The sequence below is a fragment of the Macaca mulatta genome, chromosome 11 (assembly GCF_049350105.2).
Source record: "Macaca mulatta isolate MMU2019108-1 chromosome 11, T2T-MMU8v2.0, whole genome shotgun sequence".
Taxonomy (NCBI): domain Eukaryota; kingdom Metazoa; phylum Chordata; class Mammalia; order Primates; family Cercopithecidae; genus Macaca; species Macaca mulatta.
This window is the reverse complement of record NC_133416.1, coordinates 2,595,876-2,619,058: the sequence shown is the minus strand read 5'-3', so window position 1 is coordinate 2,619,058 and position 23,183 is coordinate 2,595,876. Positions and strand designations below refer to the sequence as shown.

Here is a 23,183-nt window from a genome sequence, read left to right as displayed (position 1 = left end):
GATGGCAAGGTCTGAACTGATAAAACCTACCCTGCTGGATTCATGGATGTCATCAGCATTGACAAGACGGGAGAGAATTTCCGTCTGATCTATGACACCAAGGATCGCTTTGCTGTACATCCTATTACACCTGAGGAGGCCAAATACAAAGTGAGAAAAATCTTTGTGGGCACAAAAGGAATCCCTCATCTGGTGACTCATGATGCTCGGCACCATCTGCTACCCTGATTCCCTCATCAAGGTGAAGGATACCATTCAGATTGATTTGGAGACTGGCAAGATTACCGATTTCATCAAGTCTGACACTGGTAACCTGTGTATGGTGACTGTAGGTGCTAACCTGGGAAGAACTGGTGTGATGACCAACAGAGAAAGGCACCCTGGATCTTTTGATGTGGTTCACATGAAAGATGCCAATGGCTTTGCCACTAAACTTTCCAACATTTTTGTTATTGGCAAGGGCAACAAACCACGGATTTCTCTTCCCTGAGGAAAGGATATCCGCCTAACCATTGCCGAAAAGAGAGACAAAAGACTGGCGACCAAACAGAGCAGTGGGTGAAATGGTCCCTGGGTGACATGTTAGATCTTTGTACGTAATTAAAAATAATGTGGAATGATAAACAGAATTTTATTGACATTATAAATCTCAAATCGGCTAGCCTGAAATTCTTTCAAGCTTGAAAATTCCTTAGATCCCGTAATAACAGTATCAGTTTTAAAAATAGTTAAGAAACAGTGGTACATAAAAATCTTATAGTGATACAGTTACTGCCTCCTCAATCTCTTCTAAGATATCTAATAAGAATCTCGAATCTCACATTTCCAAAACACCGCTCTTGATTTCCCTACTTTAAACCCGCTTCTCCCTCTTGCTTTACCATTTCAGTTCAGCTCAGAGAATCAGCCTTGATTCCTCTATTTTCCTCACTCTACGGCTAATCCATCAGGAGGTCTTGTTGATTCGGCCCACAAAATATACCCAGAATCTAGCCATTTCCCTCCATTTCTGCTGCTCCCACCATGCTGTTTCAAGTGACATCATCTCTCATCTATATTCTAACACCTGGGTCCCTCTTCTATTCTGTCTTCAAATAATCCATTCCACAACCACAGTGATATTTTTAAAAACACAAATGTCTCCATGTTTAAACACCCCAAAAGCTGCCCACTTGCCAGGCAATTTTATTCAAATACAATTTAAATTCCTTCAATAAACCTGTATAACCTGTTCTCTGACTGGTCCACTGACCTCATCTCATTTCACTCGTCCCTCTAGTTCCTCATGCTCTAACTATACTGGCTCCTTTAAAAAAAAAAAAGAAAAGAAAAAACAAAACAATAAAAAGAAGGCCGGGCACAGTGGCTCATGCCTGTAATCCCAGCACTTTGTGGGGCCAAGGTGGGCGGATCACTTGAGATCAGGAGTTCAAGAGCAGCCTGGCCAACATGGTGAAACCCCATCTCTACTTAAAATACAAAAATCAGTCGGACGTGGTTGCGCAGGTCTGTAGTCCCAGCTACTCGGAAGGCTGAGACACGGGAATCACTTGAACGTGGGAGGCGGAGGTTGCAGTGAGCCGAGATGGTGTCACTGCACTCCAGCCTGGGCGATAGAGTGAGACTCCATCTCAAAATAATAATAAATTAAAATAAAATAAAGGAGAAGATGAAAGAAGAGAAAGATGATACAAGCAGGCGCAGGTGATGGTAGGAGGCAGGGGGGAAGGCAAGGAAGATAAGCATATTCCCACCTTCGGACCTCGGCACTAGCTTGTTTCCTCTACCTCGAAACACTCTTCCCCAAGCTGCTGTTCTAAGTAGAGGCTTTCAAAATGTTAACCACAACCCATAGTAAGAAATGTATTTCATATATTATTCCTATTTATATACATAACTAAAACTAAAATAACTAAAATAACAATTTAAATGTGTATTACTATATACACACTTCAATGCTTTTATTCTATTTTGATCTTTAAAAAACATTTTTAACACTTTATAATACAATTAATTTCAAAACCCACTAATAGGTACAACCCACAGTTTGAGAAACACTGTATTAGTAACAAAACATTAAACACATGCTGTATAATTTGGAAATTCCAAAGCACATAGCAAAACGTCTGTCACTATGACTTTCTGATACTTCTGCTCTATAGGTATAGCTGCCTAAAGGTTGCTCTTTTCTCTAGGAAATGAAAGAGTAAAATCTGCTTCAGCTTTCAGAAATTCTACTGACTCCCAAGGTGTACACTGGAGGTAAACAATTTCTGGAAAAGTAGCTCCAACACGCAATTCGAATTTCTCCAAAAATAACGGATAACGTCATAACTAAAGAGTATGGTTAAATTCGAAAGATTATATGGTACCCATAGAACACGCCCTCTCCCTTCAACAAGATAAAGCAGGGTAAGTATGCTTTTAAGAGTCAGCAGAGGCCGGGCGCAGTGGTTCACGCCTGTAATCCCAGCACTTTGGGAGGTCGAGGCAGGTGGATAAGGAGGTTGAGATCGAGACCATCCTGGCCAACATGGTGAAACCCCGTCTCTACTAAAAATACAAAAAATTAGCTGGGCATGGTGGCGGGTGCCTGTAATCCCAGCTACTCGGGAGGCTGAGGCAGGAGAATCGCTTCAACCTGGGAGGTAGAGGTTGCAGTGAGCCGAGATCGCGCCACTGCACTCCAGCCTGGTGACAGAGTGAGACTCTGTCTCCAGGGGGAAAAAAAAAAAAAAAGAGTCAGCAGAAAGACATTAACTATAAAATCAAAATCAAATAATATCTAAGCTAATTTAAGAACAAGAGGCCAGGCAGGATGGCTCACGCCTGTAATCCCAGCATTTTGGGAGGCCGAGGTGGGAGGATACCTGAGGTAAGGAGTTCGAGACCAGCCTGGCCAAGATGGCGAAACCCCATCTCTACTAAAGCTACAAAAATTAGCCTGGCATGGTGGCATGTACCCAGTTACTCAGGAGGCTGAGGCAGGAGAATCACATGAACCCGGGAGGCGGAGGTTGTAGTAAGCCAAGATCGCGCCACTGCACTCCAGCCTGGGTGACAGAGCGAGACTCCGTCTCAATAGTAATAATAATAAAAAAAAAAAAATAATAATAATAATAATAATAAGACTTCAAGTTATCCAGAAGAAAAAAACACAAATGTGCAAGTTTCCTTCTTACCACGCCATTCTCCCTTCAGCAATGGACCCACATTTTTTTTTTCCCCATATCCTCCCTCTGCCACATCCTCCAGATTTTTTCCTTTGTTTACCATTCTTCCAATTTGACTTACTTTTTTATGATGGGAAGTTAGAACGGATGCCTCTAAAATGGGCTCCAAATCTCCTTGGTGGCTGTCATTATCACCTCTCCTTGTACCATCCAGGTGGTGCCCTTTTCTGAGCCTTACATCTGGCTCTGGAGTCCTGCTGCACCCCAATCGGTTTTCTGTTGGCTCGTTCATGGGATACCCAAGCCTTTCTTACAAACAGGTCTGTCTTTCTGTCCCTTCTTCTTGGGAGAATGGACCTTCAGGATAGTAAGTTGATCCTAAGAAGATGAAAGTTTTTAAAAAATGCATTAAAGGAGTGCTGGGGGAAAAATACCAGTTATTATATATCCAAACGATAGAATATTCAGCAATCAATAACAATAAAAAAATAATGTATTCAAAAGCTATATTTGTTGACGGGAAGATAACCAAAAATATTTTTTTAAATGAAAAACACAGGATACAAGGCAACATGAATAATATGTTCCCACTCACATGTTATAAAAATATATAAGTATATGTAAGTGTATACATACTAGAATAATTAATTAAATTTTTTTTTTTTTTGAGACGGAGTCTGGCTCTGTCGCCTGGGCTGGAGTGCAGTGGCCGGATCTCAGCTCACTGCAAGCTCCGCCCCCCGGGTTCACGCCATTCTCCTGCCTCAGCCTCCCGAGTAGCTGGGACTACAGGCGCCTGCCGCCTCGCCCGGCTAGTTTTTTTTTTGTATTTTTTAGTAGAGACGGGGTTTCACCGTGTTCGCCAGGATGGTCTCGATCTCCTGACCTAGTGATCCGCCCGTCTCGGCCTCCCAAAGTGCTGGGATTACAGGCTTGAGCCACCGCGCCCGGCCAATGAAAAATATTTAAAACCATACTCTTGGTACAGAAGAACACAGGGAAGAACCTCAGGTCTGAAGTGAGAAGAATAGTTACTTTGCTCTGTCTGCATGTTTTTTTTTTTTTTTACCATGTATCATATTACTTGTTTAAAAAATAGTATACAATTAGAAATTAGAATTCTAAATACTCATTGTATATATTAGAAAGAATATATGTAGGTTTATATATTATAACTGGGCTTTACATAACCAATCTCATTTAAACATCACAATGACCCTACAGGGTATTTTTATTTCTAGTTCACAGGTAAAAGAAAACAAAACTCACCACACTTTATAATAAATAAATAGGACAAAGTCTTCAAATTTATAAGCACATATTATCGATAATATTTTGTATTCAAAAGGTTTAATGTCTTACATTTCAACTTTTTTGAGTCATTCTGAACTCTAACTAGACTACCCTAGAAGGAAGAAACTCAGGACCAAAACATACATGTTTTACATCCATCTGGGTTACCAGAAAGTGCTATGCATACAAATGTTTAATGAATATGTGATAATATTTCAATGCTCTTAAGTGCTAAGAATATTTTCAGAAATCATTAATTTCTCTCTAAACTGGACTGCAGCAAGTAAGTCTTAGGAGTTCAAGCTTTTCAAGTCCTTGGCACTCTACCTCTTAACTCACGGACGTAAGCTTATTTTAGACAATTAGTTGAATATCCAATTAAGGATTATTACAGTCAATCCAACCAGAAACACCAAAACAGGAAGAGACCAGGGTATATGCTAGCTAATAAATTCCATATGGTTCAAAGTTCTTAGTGGGGAAAGGAGAAGTAGGGCAAAGTAGGAGAACCTAGACACCATAAAAAAGAAGGTAATAGGTGGATTAGTGTTCATATATATGGATACACAGACTAAGAATTAGTCAAAGACATAGAATTAGAGTAAAAATTAGTCAACTGTTGGTTTCACAAATCATGTGAGTTTGCTACAGGATTTCTCGAAGGGCTTTCAAAGTATGTAGGGCAAGAAGAAACAAAAATCTAAAGAATACCAAACCTGGGCATGTACCTGGCCAAGCACATTATACTACTGAGATTATAAATCATGTTATTAATGCCCATTTCTGAAAGAGGAAACAGAACTAATAATGCCTTCTACTTAATTATATTATTTAAAGCTCACAAAGCTATTCACACACACCATTTCATTTTGTTTCAGGGGAGAGGCAGCAAACATTTACTGAGAATCAACAGAGGCAGTAAACATTTACTGAGAATAAACAAAGGTAAATTCTCTACCAGATAATTTACATGTGGTATTTCATAGCATCTTTAAATATAGCCCTCTGAGGTATTATTATCCTCCATTTTGAGGATTAGAGATTGGATAACTTATTCAAGGTCATTAGGATTCAAAGAGAAGCAGCTGTGTTATACCCAGTTTCTGAACCTCACGAAGTTCATGTGCTTTCCACTGTGCAACAAAATTAAGACTGGGGTGAGTAAAAGATAAGAAAATGAACCCTAAAGGTAGTTGGTCTACATCACAAGAAAACTACAGAGTCAGGATCTTGATGCTCAAGCTGTAGCAAGTAGAATAAAGCTTTGTAAAGTATTCTTGAAATATCACCACACTAGGTCAGGCACAGTGGCTCATGCCTGTACTCCTGGCACTTAGGGAGGCCAAGGTGAGAGGATCACTTGACTCCGGGAGGTGGAGGTTACAGTGAGCAAAAAAAAAAAAAAAAGAGGCCAGGAGCGGTGGCTCACGCCTGTAATCCCAGCACTTTGGGAGGCCAAGACAGGTGGATCACAAGGTCAGAAGATCTAGACCGTCCTGGCCAACATGGTGAAACCCTCTACTAAAAATACAAAAAATCAGTCTCTACTAAAAATATAAGAAATTAGCTGGGTGTGGTGGCACGTGCCTGTAATCCCAGCTACTCTGGAGGTTGAGGCAGAAGAACTACTCAAACCCGGGAGGCAGAGGTTGCAGTGAGCCAAGATCACGCCACTGCACTCCAATCTGGCAACTCCGTCTTAAAAAGAAAAAAGAAAAAAGAAAAGAAAAATATCACCACACCAAACTTCTCATCAGCAGGAGCTATATATGGAGGAGTGTTGCTCATTTATGACTATAAATGCATGCTCGGGCAGGCACAGTGGCTCACACCTGTAATCCCAGCACTTTGGGTAGCTGTGGCAGGAGGATCACTTGAGCCCAGCAGTTCAAAACCAGCTTGGGCAACAAAGTGAGACCCACCTCCACCAAAAAAAAAATTTTTTTTAATTAGCCGGGTGTGGTGGCACGTAGGTAGTAGCTGTAGTCCTAGCTACGCAAGAGGCTGAAGTGGGAGGATCACTTGAGCCCAGGAGTTCAAGGCTGCACTGAGCTCTAATGGTATTACTACACTCCAGCCTGAGTAACAAAGCAAAGACCCTGTCTCGTAATAAAAAAGAAAAAGAAAAACTGAAATGCTCTATTAGTTAGAATTGTTTTGTAATCCTCATCTCAGAAAAAGAAATCAAATGACAAGAAATAAGATTTCCCCAATAATTTTTAAGGATCCTCCTTAAAATAAAAAGAAGAAAATCAACTCTCCAGTAAACTCCTGAGATCAACAGACATTCCTATCAATAATGTTTTCTAAATTCACAAGTATGATAAAATAAGAATGAAGAAAATAAAGTGCCGCAAAATCTACAAGGAAATCAAATATTCGCCACTCTACAGAAAGCAGGAAGGCCTATGATACTGACTTTCAACAATAGAACTGTTGAAGTAAAAGTATGTCAACCTTCGGGTTCCCATAAATTTAACAAAACAGAATACCCCAATACTAGAACACACTAGAGAACTGAAATTTACTATATGTTTTTACTTTATTTGCATTCTACCTACTGAAATAAAAAGAATTCCTACTAGCATGCAATGCCTTGAGGAGGAAAAAAAAAAAAAAAAGCAAACAAGCCTAAGAGTCTAAAGTCAAAAGATGGTATTACCAGCATTATTTAACTCTATCTTGGAAGTCTTAGATAATTAAATGAGGGGAAAAAATGAGTATAAAAATTGGAAGAAAAAAAAAAGGTAAACTGTAACTATTTGCAGATTACATGACTCTTTTATCTATAAAGCCCAGGAGAAATCAACTAAAGAAAAATTTATAAATAAGAAAAATCATCACTGTGATTGGGCATAAAATTGACATATGGATTTCAACAGCCTTGATCCTAAAACCCCACAATATTTGGTCATTATGAAAGAAGAATATATCACAATAGAAAAAAGATAAAACACTTCAAAACAAATCTTAAAATGTTATTGAGGATCTACAAAAAAAAAATTCTAGAAATAATAAGTTCAGCAAGAATTCAACATCAACACTCAAATATCAATCACTTTTCTTTTTTTTCTGGAGACACAGGGTCTCACTCTGTTGCCCAGGCTGGAGTGCAATGGTGCAATCATATCTCACTGTAACTTTGAACTCCTGGGCTCAAGGAATCCTCCTGCCCTCCACCTCCCAAGTACCTAGGATTACAGGTGCATGCCACCATACCTGGCCTTTTTTTTTTTTTTTTTTTTTTTTTCAATTTTTTGTAGTGATGGAGTCTCGCTATGTTGCCCAGGCTGGTCTTGAACTCCTGAACTCAAATGATCCTCTCACGTTGGCCTCCCAAAGTGCTGGGATTAAAGGTATGAGCCACTGTGCCCAGCCATCATTTACTTTTCTATATATTAAACATGTAGAAACTGAAATTTTAAACAATACCATTTACAACTGCTCCATAGAAAATTAAATACTTTAAGTATACACTTAGCAAAATATGTATAGGCTCTATATGCTAAAAATTCCAAAATGCTGATGGAAGAAATCAGAAATCTAAACAAATACAAGAGACTGAGGCAAGAGGATCACTTCAAGACCAGAAGTTTGAGACCAGCCTGGGCAACAAGACCATGTCACTAAAAAAAAAAATTTTTAGGTTAGCTGAGTTTGGTGGTATGCACCTGTGTAGTCTAGGTACTCAAGAGAATGTGGTGAGAGAATTGCTTGAGTCCAGGAGTTCGAGGCTGCAGTGAACTAATAGCATGAGACCCCACTTCTCAAAAAACAACAACAAAAACCCTAAACAAATAGCGATATATTATACTATGTTCTCAGCAATATACTGACGCAGTAAAGATGTCAATTCTCTCCAAATTGTTCTATAGGTTAATACAATTCCTATCAAGATCCCACCAAGGATTTTTGTAGATAAAAACTCATAAAACTTACATGAAGGCAAAGCTCCAAAATAGCTAAAACAATCAAAAAAGAAGCCCTCACTGAAGCCCAACTACATAGCTAGTCAAGACTGTGCTGGTATGGGCAAAAGAATACACAAATAGAGTCACAGAACAGAGAACCCAGAAATGACCCACACAAGTATGCCTGTTATTTTATTGTGGTGCTATGATATTTATTGATCTTTATCCATGGTTCCTGGCTTTAACTCCCATAGCCTTTATTCCAGTCTTTCATTATAACGTTGGAAGTGTTAGGCCTCAGAGGCAGGCCTCTGACTTTCTCCTGCCCTCCTTCCACGCTTAATGTTCCCCTGCCTTTTTGATTGCAGATCTTAAAACTCTCTCATGTAGGATCCCATCCTATGCTCTTGGGGTAGGGATGCTGATGTCATGAAGCTTCCATAAAAATCCAAGAGGACAGGGTTCAGTGAACTTCAAGACAGCTGAACACACAGAGGTTCCTGGTGGGTGGAGCATCCAGGGAGGAAACGAAAGTTCCACGCCCCTTCCCCCATACGTAGCCCTGCACGTCCCTTCATCTGTGACCTTTGCAATATTCTTTTTTTTTTTTTTTTTGAGACGGAGTCTCGCTCTGTCCCCCAGACTGGAGTGCAGTGGAGCGATCTCGGCTCACTGCAAGCTCCACCTCCCGGGTTCACGCCATTCTCCTGCCTCAGCCTCCCAAGTAGCTGGGACTACAGGCGCCTGCCACCACGCCCAGCTAATTTTTGTATTTTTAGTAGAGACGGGGTTTCACTGTGTTGGCCAGGATGGTCTCGATCTCCTGACCTCGTGATCCGCCCACCTCGGCCTCCCAAAGTGCTGGGATTACAGGCATGAGCCACCCCGCCCAGCCTGCAATATTCTTTATAATAAACCGGTAAACGTAAATAAGTGTTTCCCTGAGTTCTGTGTGCCAGTCCAGCAAATTAATGAAGCCAAAGAGGGGATCATGGGCACCCCAACTTGAAGTTGGTTGGTTAGAAGTTCTGGATGCCCCGACTTATGACTGGTGGGTGTCTTGGGGCAGCAGTCTTGGGTACGGAGCCCTCAACCTGTGGGATCTGACATCAATGACACGGAGACAGTGTCGAACTGAATTAGAGGACACTCAAGCTGGTGTCTGCTGCTTGGTGTGTGGGGAAAACAAACCCATGCATGTGATCACATAAGTCTTCTTCTGTGTTGATTATTGCTGTGGTATGACAGTAGAGAAAAAACACAGTTTGAGGAGAGTTTTCCCCTAAACACATTTACAAATATCCAAAGCAATTCAATAATAGAAGGATAGGCCGGGCGCGGTGGCTCAAGCCTGTAATCCCAGCACTTTGGGAGGCCGAGACGGGCGGATCACAAGGTCAGGAGATCGAGACCATCCTGGTTAACATGGTGAAACCCCGTCTCTACTAAAAAAAAAAAAATACAAAAAACTAGCCGGGCGAGGTGGCGGATGCCTGTAGTCCCAGCTACTCGGGAGGCTGAGGCAGGAGAATGGCGTGAACCCGGGAGGCGGAGCTTGCAGTGAGCTGAGATCCGGCCACTGCACTCCAGCCTGGGTGACAGCGCGAGACTCCGTCTCAAAAAAAAAAAAAAAAAAATTAATAGAAGGATAACCTTTTCAATAAATGGTGCTGAAATAATTAAACACTCATAGGCAAAAAACTTCAATCTACAAATTTAGGTCACACTTCATACAAAAATTAACTCAAAATGGATTATAGACTTAAATGTAAAACTCAGGCCGGGCGCAGTGGCTCACACCTGTAATCCCGGCACTTTGGGAGGCCGAGGCAGGCGGATCACGAGGTCAGGAGATCGAGACCATCCTGGCTAACACGGTGAAACCCCGTCTCTACTAAAAATACAAAAAATTAGCCGGGCGCGGTGGCGGGTGCCTGTAATCCCAGCTACTTGGGAGGCTGAGGCAGGAGAATGGCGTGAACCCGGGAGGCGGAGCTTGCAGTGAGCGGAGATGGCGCCACTGCACTCCAGCCTGGGTGACAGAGTGAGACTCCATTTCAAAAAAAAAAAGTAAAATGCAAAACCATACTTTTATTTTTTAATGTTTTAACTTTTATTAAAAACGCAGGGGAAAATCTAGAGCTAGGTAGAGTTCTGAGACTTAAAATCAAAAGCACAATCTCTAGCAGGAAAAACTGATAAACTGGGTTTCATCAAAACAAACTTTTCTGTGAAAGATCCTGTTAAAGGCCAGGCGCGGTGGCTCACACCTGTAATCCCAACACTTTGGGAGGCCGAGGTGGGTGGATCATGAGGTCAAGAGATCGAGACCATCCTGGCCAACACAGTGAAACCCCGTCTCTCCTAAAAATACAAAAATTAGCTGGGTGCAGTGGCACATGCCTGTAATCCTGGTACTGGGGAGGCTGAGGCAGGAAAATCGCTTGAACCCGAGAGGCAGAGATTGCAGTGAGCTAAGATCACACCACTGCACTCAACCTGGCGACAGAGCGAGACTCCATCTCAAAAAAAAAAAAAAATAATAATCCTGGTAAACTATATAAAGAACTCTCCAAACTAAACAGCACACACACAAAAAAATCCAACCATAAAATGGAAAATAACATGAGCAAACATTTCACCAAAGAGGACAGATATACCAATGGCAAATCATCATATGGAAAGATGTTCAACATAGGTTGGGCATGGTGGCTCACATGTATAATCCGAGCACTGTGGGAGGACAGCTTGAGGCCAGGAGTTCGAGACCAGCATGGGCAACACAGCAAGACCCCATCTCTTGAAAAAGAAAAACTAAAACAATTAGCCAGGTGGGGGACTGTGGCACACGCCTACAGTTCTAGTTCCTCAGGAGGCTGAGGTGGGAGGATTACTTGAGCCCAGGAGTTCTGAGGCTGCAGGGAGCTCTGATCATGCCACCGCACTCCAGCCTTGGCAACAGACAAAATGCAAATTAAAAACACAATGCAATGTTACTACAAACCTAATCAGAATGACTAAAATTTAAGAATGGTAACAACAAGGAGAGTGAATTCTGGCATGAATGACAGTGTAAAGGGTTCCACTGGCTTGTTCCCAAGAGAAACTTGTAAAAACTATTTTTAAAAACCATCAAAAACCTCCGGAAATGGTCCAAAAGGCAAATAGCAAATGAAGAAACATCTATTCAGGAACATATAGAAAATTCAGTAAGAAAGGGAACAGCCGGCCGGGCGCGGTGGCTCAAGCCTGTAATCCCAGCACTTTGGGAGGCCGAGACGGGCGGATCACGAGGTCAGGAGATCGAGACCATCCTGGGTAACACAGTGAAACCCCGTCTCTACTAAAAATACAAAAACTTAGCCGGGCGAGGTGGCAGGCGCCTGTAGTCCCAGCTACTCGGGAGGCTGAGGCAGGAGAATGGCGTGAACCCGGGAGGCGGAGCTTGCAGTGAGCTGAGATCCGGCCACTGCACTCCAGCCTGGGTGACAGAGCGAGACTCCGTCTCAAAAAAAAAAAAAAAAAGAAGAAGAAAGGGAACAGCCTGTGGTATCTGAACCTCTTTTTTCCTTCCCACTCTCCCCCAGCTCAGAACAGAAGACTCCACTCTACTGAGGCAAGAACACAGGACTCCCTCTGCCCCCAACACCCAGACAACGGGATACGAGACATCAGCACCTCCCATCCTTCCCCAGCTACCTACTGCTGAAGGCTAAGTCCCCATGAACACAGTTTAGAAGTGGAGGCACCCTTCTGCCAAACCCCCACTTGTGGAATGAAGGCTCTACCTAGGGCTGGGCACACTGAAAATAATGAAACCCCAATCCTTCTGGACCCTGCTGTTGAAGTGGTGGTTCCACAACAGGAGGACCCCAGGCTACTGCCTACCTCCCACTGAGCACTCATCTTCTAGAGTGGCATGTCACTCAGAGAGAAACTTGTCATTGTTCCCACTCCCACACCTCTAAAGTCCAAGCTCAGACTGTTTGCCTGGGGTGAGAAGTAGATTAAAAAGCAAAACAAAAACAAAAAAACAGCACCTAATCTTTTCCCAAAGACTCTGACTTCATTTGCAATACAGCATGAGGTCAAGGCCTAAAGGTGCTCTAAAGAACAGCAGAGGTTGAAAGGCAATTGGGAAGATAATCAAGATACATGCAATTACACAATCAAGATACAGGCTAAACTGTAGGTTAGTTTGCAGAAGTGAACCAGGGAATATGGTATCTGGTACAATCAGACCAAAAATTAAACACTGACCTCAGAAACTACTCCTTCAAATGAGTCAGAATTTGGATTATTCTATAGACCATTTTACCCCAGGGAATTGGTTGAAATCAGTCAACTGACTGATTGGAGCAATCAGCCAGCAATTAGTGGAGTTTAACAACTGGGTGTGTTCCAGGAAAGAAAAGAAGAGAGCCCTACCAAAAGCACTATCAACCCATCCTAACTGAGGGCATATCCGTAATTACGCCTTCCAGAGGACAGTGGCAGAGGCTGAACACTAAGGAGGGAAACCAACTGCACTAAATGAATCCAGTCAGTCCCTAAACAAATACGGAGCAAATAACAGTAACAAGCCCTGGAGGAAAAGGAACCAGAGCCCAGAACTGTTACAATGTATTATCTAACATGTTCAGTTTCCAACAAAAAATTATGAGGCATGTAAATAGAAAAGTATAGTCCAGGCCGGGCGCGGTGGCTCAAGCCTGTAATCCCAGCACTTTGGGAGGCCGAGACGGGCGGATCATGAGGTCAGAAGATCAAGACCATCCTGGCTAATACGGTGAAACCCCGTCTCTACTAAAAAATACAAAAAACTAGCCGGGCGAAGTGGCGGGTGCCTGTAGTCCCAGCTACTCGGGAGGCTGAGGCAGGAGAATGGCGTGAACCCGAGAGGAGGAGCTTGCAGTGAGCTGAGATCCGGCCACTGCACTCCAGCCTGGGTGACAGAGCGAGACTCCGTCTCAAAAAAAAAAAAAAAAAGAAAACTATAGTCCATACGCTAAGGGAGGGGAAAGCAGGCAATAAAAAATGATGAGAAACAAGATGTCAAATTTAACAGAAAAGACTTTAACCATTATAAATGTGTTCAGGGAACTAAAGGAAACCATGATTAAAGAACTGAAGGCGGTGGCTCACGCCTGTAATCCCAGCACTTTGGGAGGCCAAGGCGGGTGGATCACGAGTCAGAAGATCGAGACCATCCTGGCTAACAGGGTGACACACCGTCTCTACTAAAAATACAAAAACTAGGCAGGCATGGTGGTGGAAGCCTGTAGTCCCAGATACTCAGGAGGCTGAGGCAGGAGAATGGCATGAACCCGGGAGGCAGAGCTTGCAGTGAGCGAGATCGTGCCACTGCACTCCAGCCTGGGCGATACAGCGAGACTCCGTCTCTAACTAAAAATAAATAAATAAAAAATAAAAGTGAAGGAAAGCATAATGACAACATCACCTCAGATAGAGATCAATGGAGAGACATAAATTACAAAAAAGAACCAAATGAAACTTATGAAGCTGAAAATTACAATAATGGAAATTTAAAAATAAAGGGGGGGCTCAACAGGAAACTGGAAAATCTTAGAGCCATTTGGGATACCACTAGGCAGTTTGGTACTCATTATGGGAGTACCAAAAGGAGAGGAGAAAAAGCAGTAGAGGGGGAAAAAAAACATTCAAAGAAATAATGGCTGAAAACTTCACAAATGTATTGAAATGTATTGAAAGCAATATACCACACATCCAGGAAACTCAATATATTTTAACTAAGAGGAAGGCAAGGACATCCAGACAGATACCTCACAGTAAAAATGTTGAAAGTCAAAGTCAAGGAGAAAATCTTAAAAGCAGCAAGAACCAAATGACTTATTATTTTAAAATTGAACCCAGTAAGATTAGCAGCTAACTTCTAAGCAGAAACAATGGCAGACAGAAAACAATGAGATAACATAATCAAAGTGTTCAAATAAAAGGAAAAAAAAACGTGTCAACCAATCTTATATCTAGCAAAACTACATTTCAAAACTGAAGGCAAAACAGACCTTCTCAGATTTTAAAAAGCAATAAAACAACATTTTGTTCCTGGAAGATCCCCCTTAAAAGAAATGCAAAAGCCTGAAAGCAAGTGACCTCAAACAGTAATTCAAATCCACATACCACCCACCACTCCCCAACAAAAAAGAAAGAGTACCTGTAATTATACAAATGTTTACCTTTTGTGTTAACTGATTTTGAAAAACTGATTTTGAAAAACCCATTGTATGAAGTTTTGGTATGCTGTGTTTTTGTCTTGATATTATCTAATTCACCTTGTGATTTTTGACCCAATGGTTAAGTGTGTTAATTTCCACATATTTGTGAATTTTCCAGGTCTCGTTCTCATATTTCCACTTTCATTCCATTGTGATTAGAAAAGACACTTTGTATAATTTCAATCTTTTTAAATTTATTAAGACTAATTTTATGGCATAGTATATGGTCTATCCTGAAGAATGTTCTATGTGCACTTGAGAAAAATAGCTACGGAGTGGAGTGTGGTATACATGTCTGTTAGGCCCAAACGTTTCTAGCAGTGTTAAAGTCTTCTATTTCTTTGTTTTGTTTTTGTTTTTGTTTTTGTTTGGTGGGGGGTGGAGTTAGTGGGGGAGACAAGGTCTTACTCTGTTGCCCAGACTGAAGTGCAAGGACACAAACACAGTTCATTGCAACCTCAAACTCCTGGGTTCAAGCAATCCTTCCGTCTCAGCCTTCCAAGTAGCTGGGACAACAGGAGTGCAACAACATGCCCAGCTAATTTTTTAATTTTTAGTAGAGACAAGGTCTCACTATTCGTCCAGGCTGGTCTCAAACTCCTGGGCTCCAACAATCCTCCCACCTCAGTCTTGTCAAATGTTAGGATTATAGGTGTGAGCCACCACACTCGGCCTAAGTCCTCTACTTCTAATTAGACTAGATCTTCTGTCTAGTTGTTCTATTCATGATTGAAAGTGGCATATGAAAGTCTCCAATTATTATTTTAGATCTGTCTGTTGCTCCTTTCAATGAATGAGGTCAGTATTTGCTTCAGGTTATGTGGAGCTCTGATGTTCAGTGTATACATGTTTATAACTGTTGTGTCTTCTTGGTGTATCGACTCTTCTATTTAATGCTCTTCCTTGTCTCTTGTAAGAGGGTTTTCTTTGGTTTTTGTTTTTTGTTTTTGAGGCAGTCTTGCTCTGTCACCCAGGCTGGAGTACAATGGTTCGATCTCAGCTCACTGCAACCTCCATCTCCCGGGTTCAAGCGATTCTCCTGCCTCAGCCTCCCGAGTAGCTGGATTACAGGTACACACCACCATGCCTGGCTAATTTTTGCATTTTTAGTAAAGATGAAGTTTTACCTCAAGTGATCCACACGCTTCAGCCTCCCAAAGTGCTGGGATTACAGGCATGAGCCACCACACCCAGCCTCTTATAAGAGTTTGTAAGAGTGTTTAACTAAAAATCTATTTTGTCTGATATTAGCAAACTGTCCTAGCACTCTTTCAGTTACTATTTGCATGTGATAACTTTCAATCCTTTCACTTTCAACCTATACATGTCCTTAGACCTAAAGTAGATCACGTTTTTTGGATCATGTCTTTTTTTTTTTTTTTAATCCATCGGGAAGACGAGGAAGGAAACTGGGTAAGTGAAAACAAGCAGAGGAAGAATTATTTTTATTTTACATTCTTTAGTAACTTTTGAATTTTGGACTGCAGGTACAAGGGATCTTCAAAAAGTTCATGTAACATATGTTTTATGAAAAAACTATGCATGAATTTCAAAACAAATTGCACCAAAATAAGCTGGTACTAACTTGTTATAACACATCTGAACGAGATGTAGTTTGAGGCACTAAGAAAGATAAGACATTGGTTTGAAAAGCACACTAACATAGCAACATGAATTCCGCTAAAACTGAAGCAAGAACAAACATCAAATGTATGGTGAAGTTTGACTGGAAGAATGGTAAAATCACTGGTGCTTTACGAAAAGTTTATAGAAACAATGCCCCTAAGAAATCAGCAGTTTATAAATAGACAATTCACTGTAAGAAGGGACAAGATGATATTGAAGATGAAGCCTGCAGCAGCAGACTATCAACATAAATTTTTTAGGAAAAAATTCATCCCGTTTGTAACCTAAATGTAGAGATCGCATGATTAACAGCACAAAAAACAGCCAATACCATAGACATATAAATTCATTCAGCTTACACAAATCTAACAAAAAAATTTAAGTTGAACAAACTTTCTACTTGATGGGTACTAAAACCATTGTGCTCAGATCGGCCACAGACAAAAGCAGTGCTTTCAATGCACATTTTAAATAAGTGGCATCAACAGCATGTGGAATTTCTTTTAAAACGTTTAACACAGGAGACATGACTTTACCAGTGTGATCCTGAAGACAAAAAAACAAAGCAATGGGTACCAAGAGATGAAAGTGATCCAGTCAGAGCAAAAGCAAACCCGTCAAGAGCAAAGGTCATGACAGAAGTTTTTTGGAATGCTCAAGGAATCTTGTTGACTTTCACCACAACAAGGTTCCTGCTCATTCCTCTCAAATGGGCAATTTTGCTAGGGTTTCAATGGAAAATCACTAGGCATCCACCAAACAGTGCTGACTGGCTCCTTCCGACTTCCTTTTCCTAATCTTAAAAAAAATTTAAAGGGCACCCATTTTTCTTTAGTTAATAATGTAAAAAAAAGACTGCACATATTGATATGGTTAAATTCCCAGGACCCTTACTTCTTTAGGAGTGGACTAAATGGCTAACATTACTGCCTACAAAAGTTTCTTGAACTCGATAGAGCTTATATTGAGAATAAAGTTTATATTTTGTATTTTTATCTTTTAATTCCATTTTTCCACAAACTTTCTGAGGTCTCCTCATATCTATCCAAAGATAAATATAAAAGGATTTTTTAATTCTAAGGTTAGCAAACAATGAAAATAGTTCTGAACATTAAAATAGTGCTTTTATTACCAGAAAGTATAAGGCAACCATTTAAGAATTTTCAAGTAGGTCAGGTACGGTGGCTCACACCTGTAATCCCAGCACTTTGGGAGGCCAAGGCAGGTGGATCACTTGAGGTTAGGAGTTCAAGATCAGCCTGGTCAACATGGTGAAACCCCATCTCTACAAAAAAATACAAAAATTAGCCGGGCGTGGCGGTGCATGCCTATAGTCCCAACTACTCAAGGGGCTGAGGTAGGAGAATTACTTGAATCCGGGAGGCAAACGTTGCAGTGAGTCAAGGTCATGCCACTGCACTCACTCCAGCCGGGGTGACAGAGCCAAAGACTCTGTCTTGAGAAAAAAAAATAAAACAAAAAGGCCGGGCGTGGTGGCTCACACCTGCAATCCCAGCACTTTGGGAGGCCGAGGCAGGTGGATTACGAGGTCAGGAGATCAAGTCAGATCTTTAATATGCAGATAGAAATCAACAATAAATGATTAATTTTTCAACAGTTCAAGATAACTCATATTAATAACAGTACCTGGAAATTTGAGTTGTACAGGTTTTTTTAATTTAATATTTTTAGAAATAGGGTCTCGCTCTGGAGTGCAGCAGCACAATCACAGTTCACTGTAACCTTGAATTTCTGGGCCCAAGCAATCCTCCCACCTCAGCCTCCATTCAGAAAAGCTAAGACTACAGGTGTGTGCCACCACAACCAGCTAGTTTTTAATTTCTTGTAGCGCTGGAGTCTCACTCTGTTGCCCAGGCTGGTTTTGAACTACTGGCCTCAAGCGATCCTCCCATCTCAGCCTCCCAAAGTGCTTACAGGCATGAGCTAATGTGCCCAGTATTTTAGAGAATTTAAACTATTGCCTCCAAAGCTACTTGATGTAATTTAGACTCATAGAATTTCTTTTTTTTTTTTTTTTTTTTTAGACAGAGTCTTGCTCTGTTGCCCAAGCTGGAGGGCAGTGGCACAATCTTGGCTCACTGTAACCTCTGTCTCCTGGGTTCAACGGATTCTCATGCCTCAGCCTCCTGGGTAGCTGGGATTACAAGTGCTCACCACCACGCCCGGATTTTTCTTTTTTTTCTTTTTTTGGTAGAGATGGGGTTTCACCATGCTGGCCAAGCTGGTCTCAAACCCCTGACCTCAAGAGATCCTCTGGCCTTGGCCTCTCAAAGTGCTGGGATTACGGGTGTGAGCAACCACACCCGGCCCTCAAGACTCATAAAATTTCTTATACAAGTTTCCCCAAGCGCTGTAGTTTGCAAATCTCTCTAGGAGGATTGCTATATTCTCCCTTAATAAGAGAGTAGTATAACTAAACCCAGCAATTCCCAAGTCTTCACAAACAAAACAACAAAATCGAAAAGTAAAAACATTTGATCCTGAAGTAAAGAAGTAAATCCTGAATCCTGAAGTAAAGAAGGCTGCTATCACACTTGCCTTGCTTTTCTATTCAGTCAGCCCTCTGTATCCATGGGTTCTGCACCTGTGGATTCAACCAACCACAGATGGAAACTATCCAGATTTTTAAAATTACGTCTATTCTGAACATGTAGACTCTTTTTCCTAAACAATACAGTATAATAACTATTTACAGAGCATTTACATTGTATTAGGTACTACAAGTAATCTAGACATGATTTACAATATACAGGAAGATATGCATAGGTTATATGCAAACACTATGCCATTCTCTATCAGGAACTTGAGCATCCACAGATTTTGGTATCCATGGGAGGTCCTGGAACTAATCCCCCATGGATACTAAGGGATGACTGTATTCTACTCAGAACTTATATATCTGAATGCTCTCGCCCTTTCAAAATTAGCCATCTAGTGGTTACCTGCCTTATGGATGGGGAATAAAGCTCAGAGGTAGATTTCTAAACACAGAAAAAAGTGGCAGCCAGGCACAGTGGCTCACGCCTGTAATCCCAGCACTTTGGGAAGCCTAGGTGGGCAGATGGCTTGAGCCCAGGAGTTCAAGACCAGCCTGGGCAACATGGCAAGACCCCATCTCTACAAAAAATACAAAAATGAGGCCGGGCGCGGTGGCTCAAGCCTGTAATCCCAGCACTTTGGGAGGCCGAGACGGGCGGATCACGAGGTCAGGAGATCGAGACCATCCTGGCTAACACGGTGAAACCCCGTCTCTACTAAAAAAAATACAAAAAACTAGCCGGGCGACGTGGCGGGCGCCTGTAGTCTCAGCTACTCGGGAGGCTGAGGCAAGAGAATGGCGTAAACCCGGGAGGCGGAGCTTGCAGTGAGCTGAGATCGCGCCACTGCACTCCAGCCTGGGCAACAGAGCCAGACTCCGTCTCAAAAAAAAAAAAAAAAAAAAATACAAAAATAAGCCAGGCATGGTGGTGTGCAACCGCAGTCCCAACTACTCAGGACACTGAGGTGGGAGGATCGCTTAAGCTTGAGAGTTCAAAGCTGCAGGGAGCTGTGACCGCACCACTGCACTTCAGCCAGGCGGAGAGCAAGATGCTGTCTTTAAAAAACAGAGAGAGAAAAAGCGACAAAAAACAGACCCTGGCTCTCACAATTCTCTGACTCCTTACTGGGAGTTCAACAATCGGAAGATTTTCTTTTTTTTTTTTTTTTTTTAACTTTTCAGTCAAGTCCAGCCAAGAGGTAATAAAATTCTTTTTGAAAGAGATAGTTCAAATTTTCAAGAAGACACTCTTAACCTATTCCATTCATCTTTAGCTAACACTATTTTACGTAACATATCTACTTTCACAAAGTCTGGTCCATTTTTTAAAATGATTTACCTAGGAAAAAAGAACTCTAGCACTAAAGAAAATCACTTAATTGCATGCATAGTCAGTCATTCCATCAAACCTGACATTTGTTATTTTGTAATACTCTCCAGGGCTTTTTCATTCCAAACAGGTTATCTGTCCCAAAGGCATTTTCTATGGCAAACTATGAATTCCCCATTGGTTTTCTAGTAGTTTTAAGCCTGTAAGTTGAACATAATTAAACCATAACATTGTTTACCTGCCTTCTGTTTTCCTATTTAATGATTGAAGGCTTTTTTCCTGTCCAAATTATATTCTATAACTTGCTGCTGCAGCAATCATCTATCTGATTTACTAACATTATAGGTTCACTTGCTACAGTGGACAGTATTACACAACATTATTGTCAAAGATATTCTTCCCTCTTCCTAAGTCCCCATACTTAATCCATTAGTAAATAATACATGGATCTTATCTCCCAAAATCTCTCTCAAGTTATTTCCCTTTCTTTTCCTCTTCCCTGACACTATCTTAGCTAAACCACCAAGATCTCTGACCTACAATACTTTGATAATCCCAAACAGGCCTCCCTATCTTCTACTCTCACACCTGCAGCTTCTTCTCTTTATTTTGCGGCCAAAGTGCTCTTTCAAACAGAAAAATTATGTCACTCCCCTGCTAAAATCCCTCCAGATTTTATTCCTTGTGCAAAAGGAATCCAAATCTTTACCATAATTCCCACAAGGCCCTTAATGATTTTGCCCCACCAAGCTCTCCAACCTCAACTTATAAAGCTCTCGAATTGACTCACTATTCTTGTAATCCTTTTCCATACCAATCGATCAACATCAGGCCCTAGAAACATGCCTGGGAACTTAACTAGCCAGCTATCCCTTACCATTTCAGCTCCCAGGTAAAAGGTCACCTTTTCAGGAAGCCCTTAACTGACCACCCTTCACACTAGTCATTCTAACACTTTACACTGTTTAATTTCCTACATAGTCCTTATCACCCTCTCAAATTATTTATTTTCCTTTTAATTATCTGTCTTTCTCAACTAAACCACCAGCCTCTTAAGTGTCAAATCCTGTTTGTCTTGTTCATCATACGTATCTAAAACAGGATCTGTCACATAGTACACACACATCCATATGTAAAACAGGATCTGTCACACAGTACACACCCTCAAGATCTGCTTAATGCATAAACAAATGAAGTTTCTGTCAGAAATTCCTTGGTGCTGTGCACTGACTGTAGCCTCTCAAAATTCATATGTTAAGTCCTAACCCCTACTACTTTACAACGTGACTGTATTTGGAAACAGAGCCTTTAGAGAGGTAATCAAGGTTAAATGAAGTTACGAGGGTGGGGGACCTAATCCACTATGACTGATGTCATTGTAAGAAGAGACACCAGAGAGGAATACATGCCCAGAGGAAAGGCCCTGTGAAGACAGAGAGAAGGCAACAATTGCAAGCCAAGGAGAGGGGTGATAGGAAAAACCAAACCTACTGACATGTTGATCTTGAAACTCTAGCCTCCAGAACTGTGAGAAAATACATTTCTGTCATTCAAGCCACCCAGTCTGTAGTACTTTATGGCAGGCCTAGCAAATCAACACTTGGCTTTCAATAGAATAGCACATCACTTTAGCATTTTTCTGCAGAAATAACTGAAAAGTTACATCTCAAAGTTTACCATTCAAGGTAGGCATCATCATAATCCTTTACACAGCCACTTAAAATGTAACTTTTTTTTTTTTTTTGAGATGGGAGCCTCGCTCTTGTCGCCCAGGCTGGAGTACAACAACGCGATCTCAGTTCACTGCAACCTCTGCCTCCCAGGTTCAAGCATCTCCTGCCTCAGCCTCCTGAGTAGCTAGGATTACAGGTATGTGCCACCAAGTCCATGTTAGTTTTTTGTATTTTTAGTAGAGACGGGGTTTCACCATGTTGGCCAGGCTGGTCTCGAACTCCTGACCACAGGTGATCCACCCACCTCGGCCTCCCAGAGTGCTGGGATTACAGGCGTGAGCCACTGCACCCGGCTAATTTAAATTTTAAACATATTAATAAGGAATTTAAGGAAGCTGCTTGTGATTGAGGTAATAAAAAGTAAGTGTTCATAACACTCTAAAGAAGGTTCAACAAACTTTTTCTATAAAAGGCCAGATTATAAATATTTTAGGTTTCGTGAGCCACAAAAGGTCTCTCCTACAAACAACTCAACTCAGTGCAACACAAAAGTGGTCAGACAGTATGTAAATGAATGAATGTGGCTGTGTTCCAATAAAACTTATATTAACACTGAGATTCCATTTCATTTAATTTTCATTCACCTATCACAAAACATTATTTCGCTTAAACTATTTTTAAATGTAAACACCAATCTTTGCTCATGAGCCATACAAAAACAGGTAGATACCCAGGGGCTAGCTATAGTTTGCTAACCCTGCCCTAAGGCAATAATTTTACTTTGAGAGAGGGAAATCTCGAGGCTTCGCCACAGAGCTACAATTAACACAGCATCCCAATGGCTAGACTAGAAGCATATGCACCTACCTGTGTAACTACTACTATAATGACACCTTGATCCATTGTTTCTTATTTACTTGTGTCTCCCATTAGACTACACGCAAAGACATAAAGGCAAAGAGCAATACCTTAATCATTTTTTATGTTCAGAGCTAAGTAATGTTTCTGATGCACAGTAAATTTTTAACTGTCTTCTGAAAGAATTCATGTTTTACTGTTCTTTGACTTAAAATTCCTCTTCCAACTGCACTACTGTCCCTCTAAAATAAAATTTTTTGAAGTTTTTTACTTAAAGTTATTTTCCCAAAAAATTTCATGGCAGCATAATTATAAAAAAAGAAATTTTGCTGAATATAATGACTCACACAAGAAATGTTATTCTTTGAAAATAATCTCCCCAAATACATTTAACAGATTTTTTGTTGTTACTAATTAATGCTCCTGTTAACTCCCATTTTCGAGAAAAATATTCCTTTGTTCTTCAAAGGAAATATAAATCAATCTAAAAATTCAGTCCCAG

The 23,183-nt window shown here is 41.1% G+C and overlaps 1 protein-coding gene across 14 annotated transcripts in view; it reads right to left on the bottom strand.

Moving 5' to 3' along the window:
- The window catches only part of ADIPOR2 (adiponectin receptor 2), a 102,904-nt gene that overhangs the window by 31,185 nt on the left and 48,536 nt on the right, over positions 1-23,183 (bottom strand). For 6 of the 14 annotated variants that reach the window (XM_077952720.1, XM_077952718.1, XM_028828901.2 and 3 more), the window contains 1 exon segment: positions 3,295-3,551. In XM_077952720.1, coding sequence (XP_077808846.1) covers positions 3,295-3,465 — 171 coding nt within the window. In that variant the 5' untranslated portion in view covers positions 3,466-3,551. 14 annotated transcript variants of the gene reach the window in all.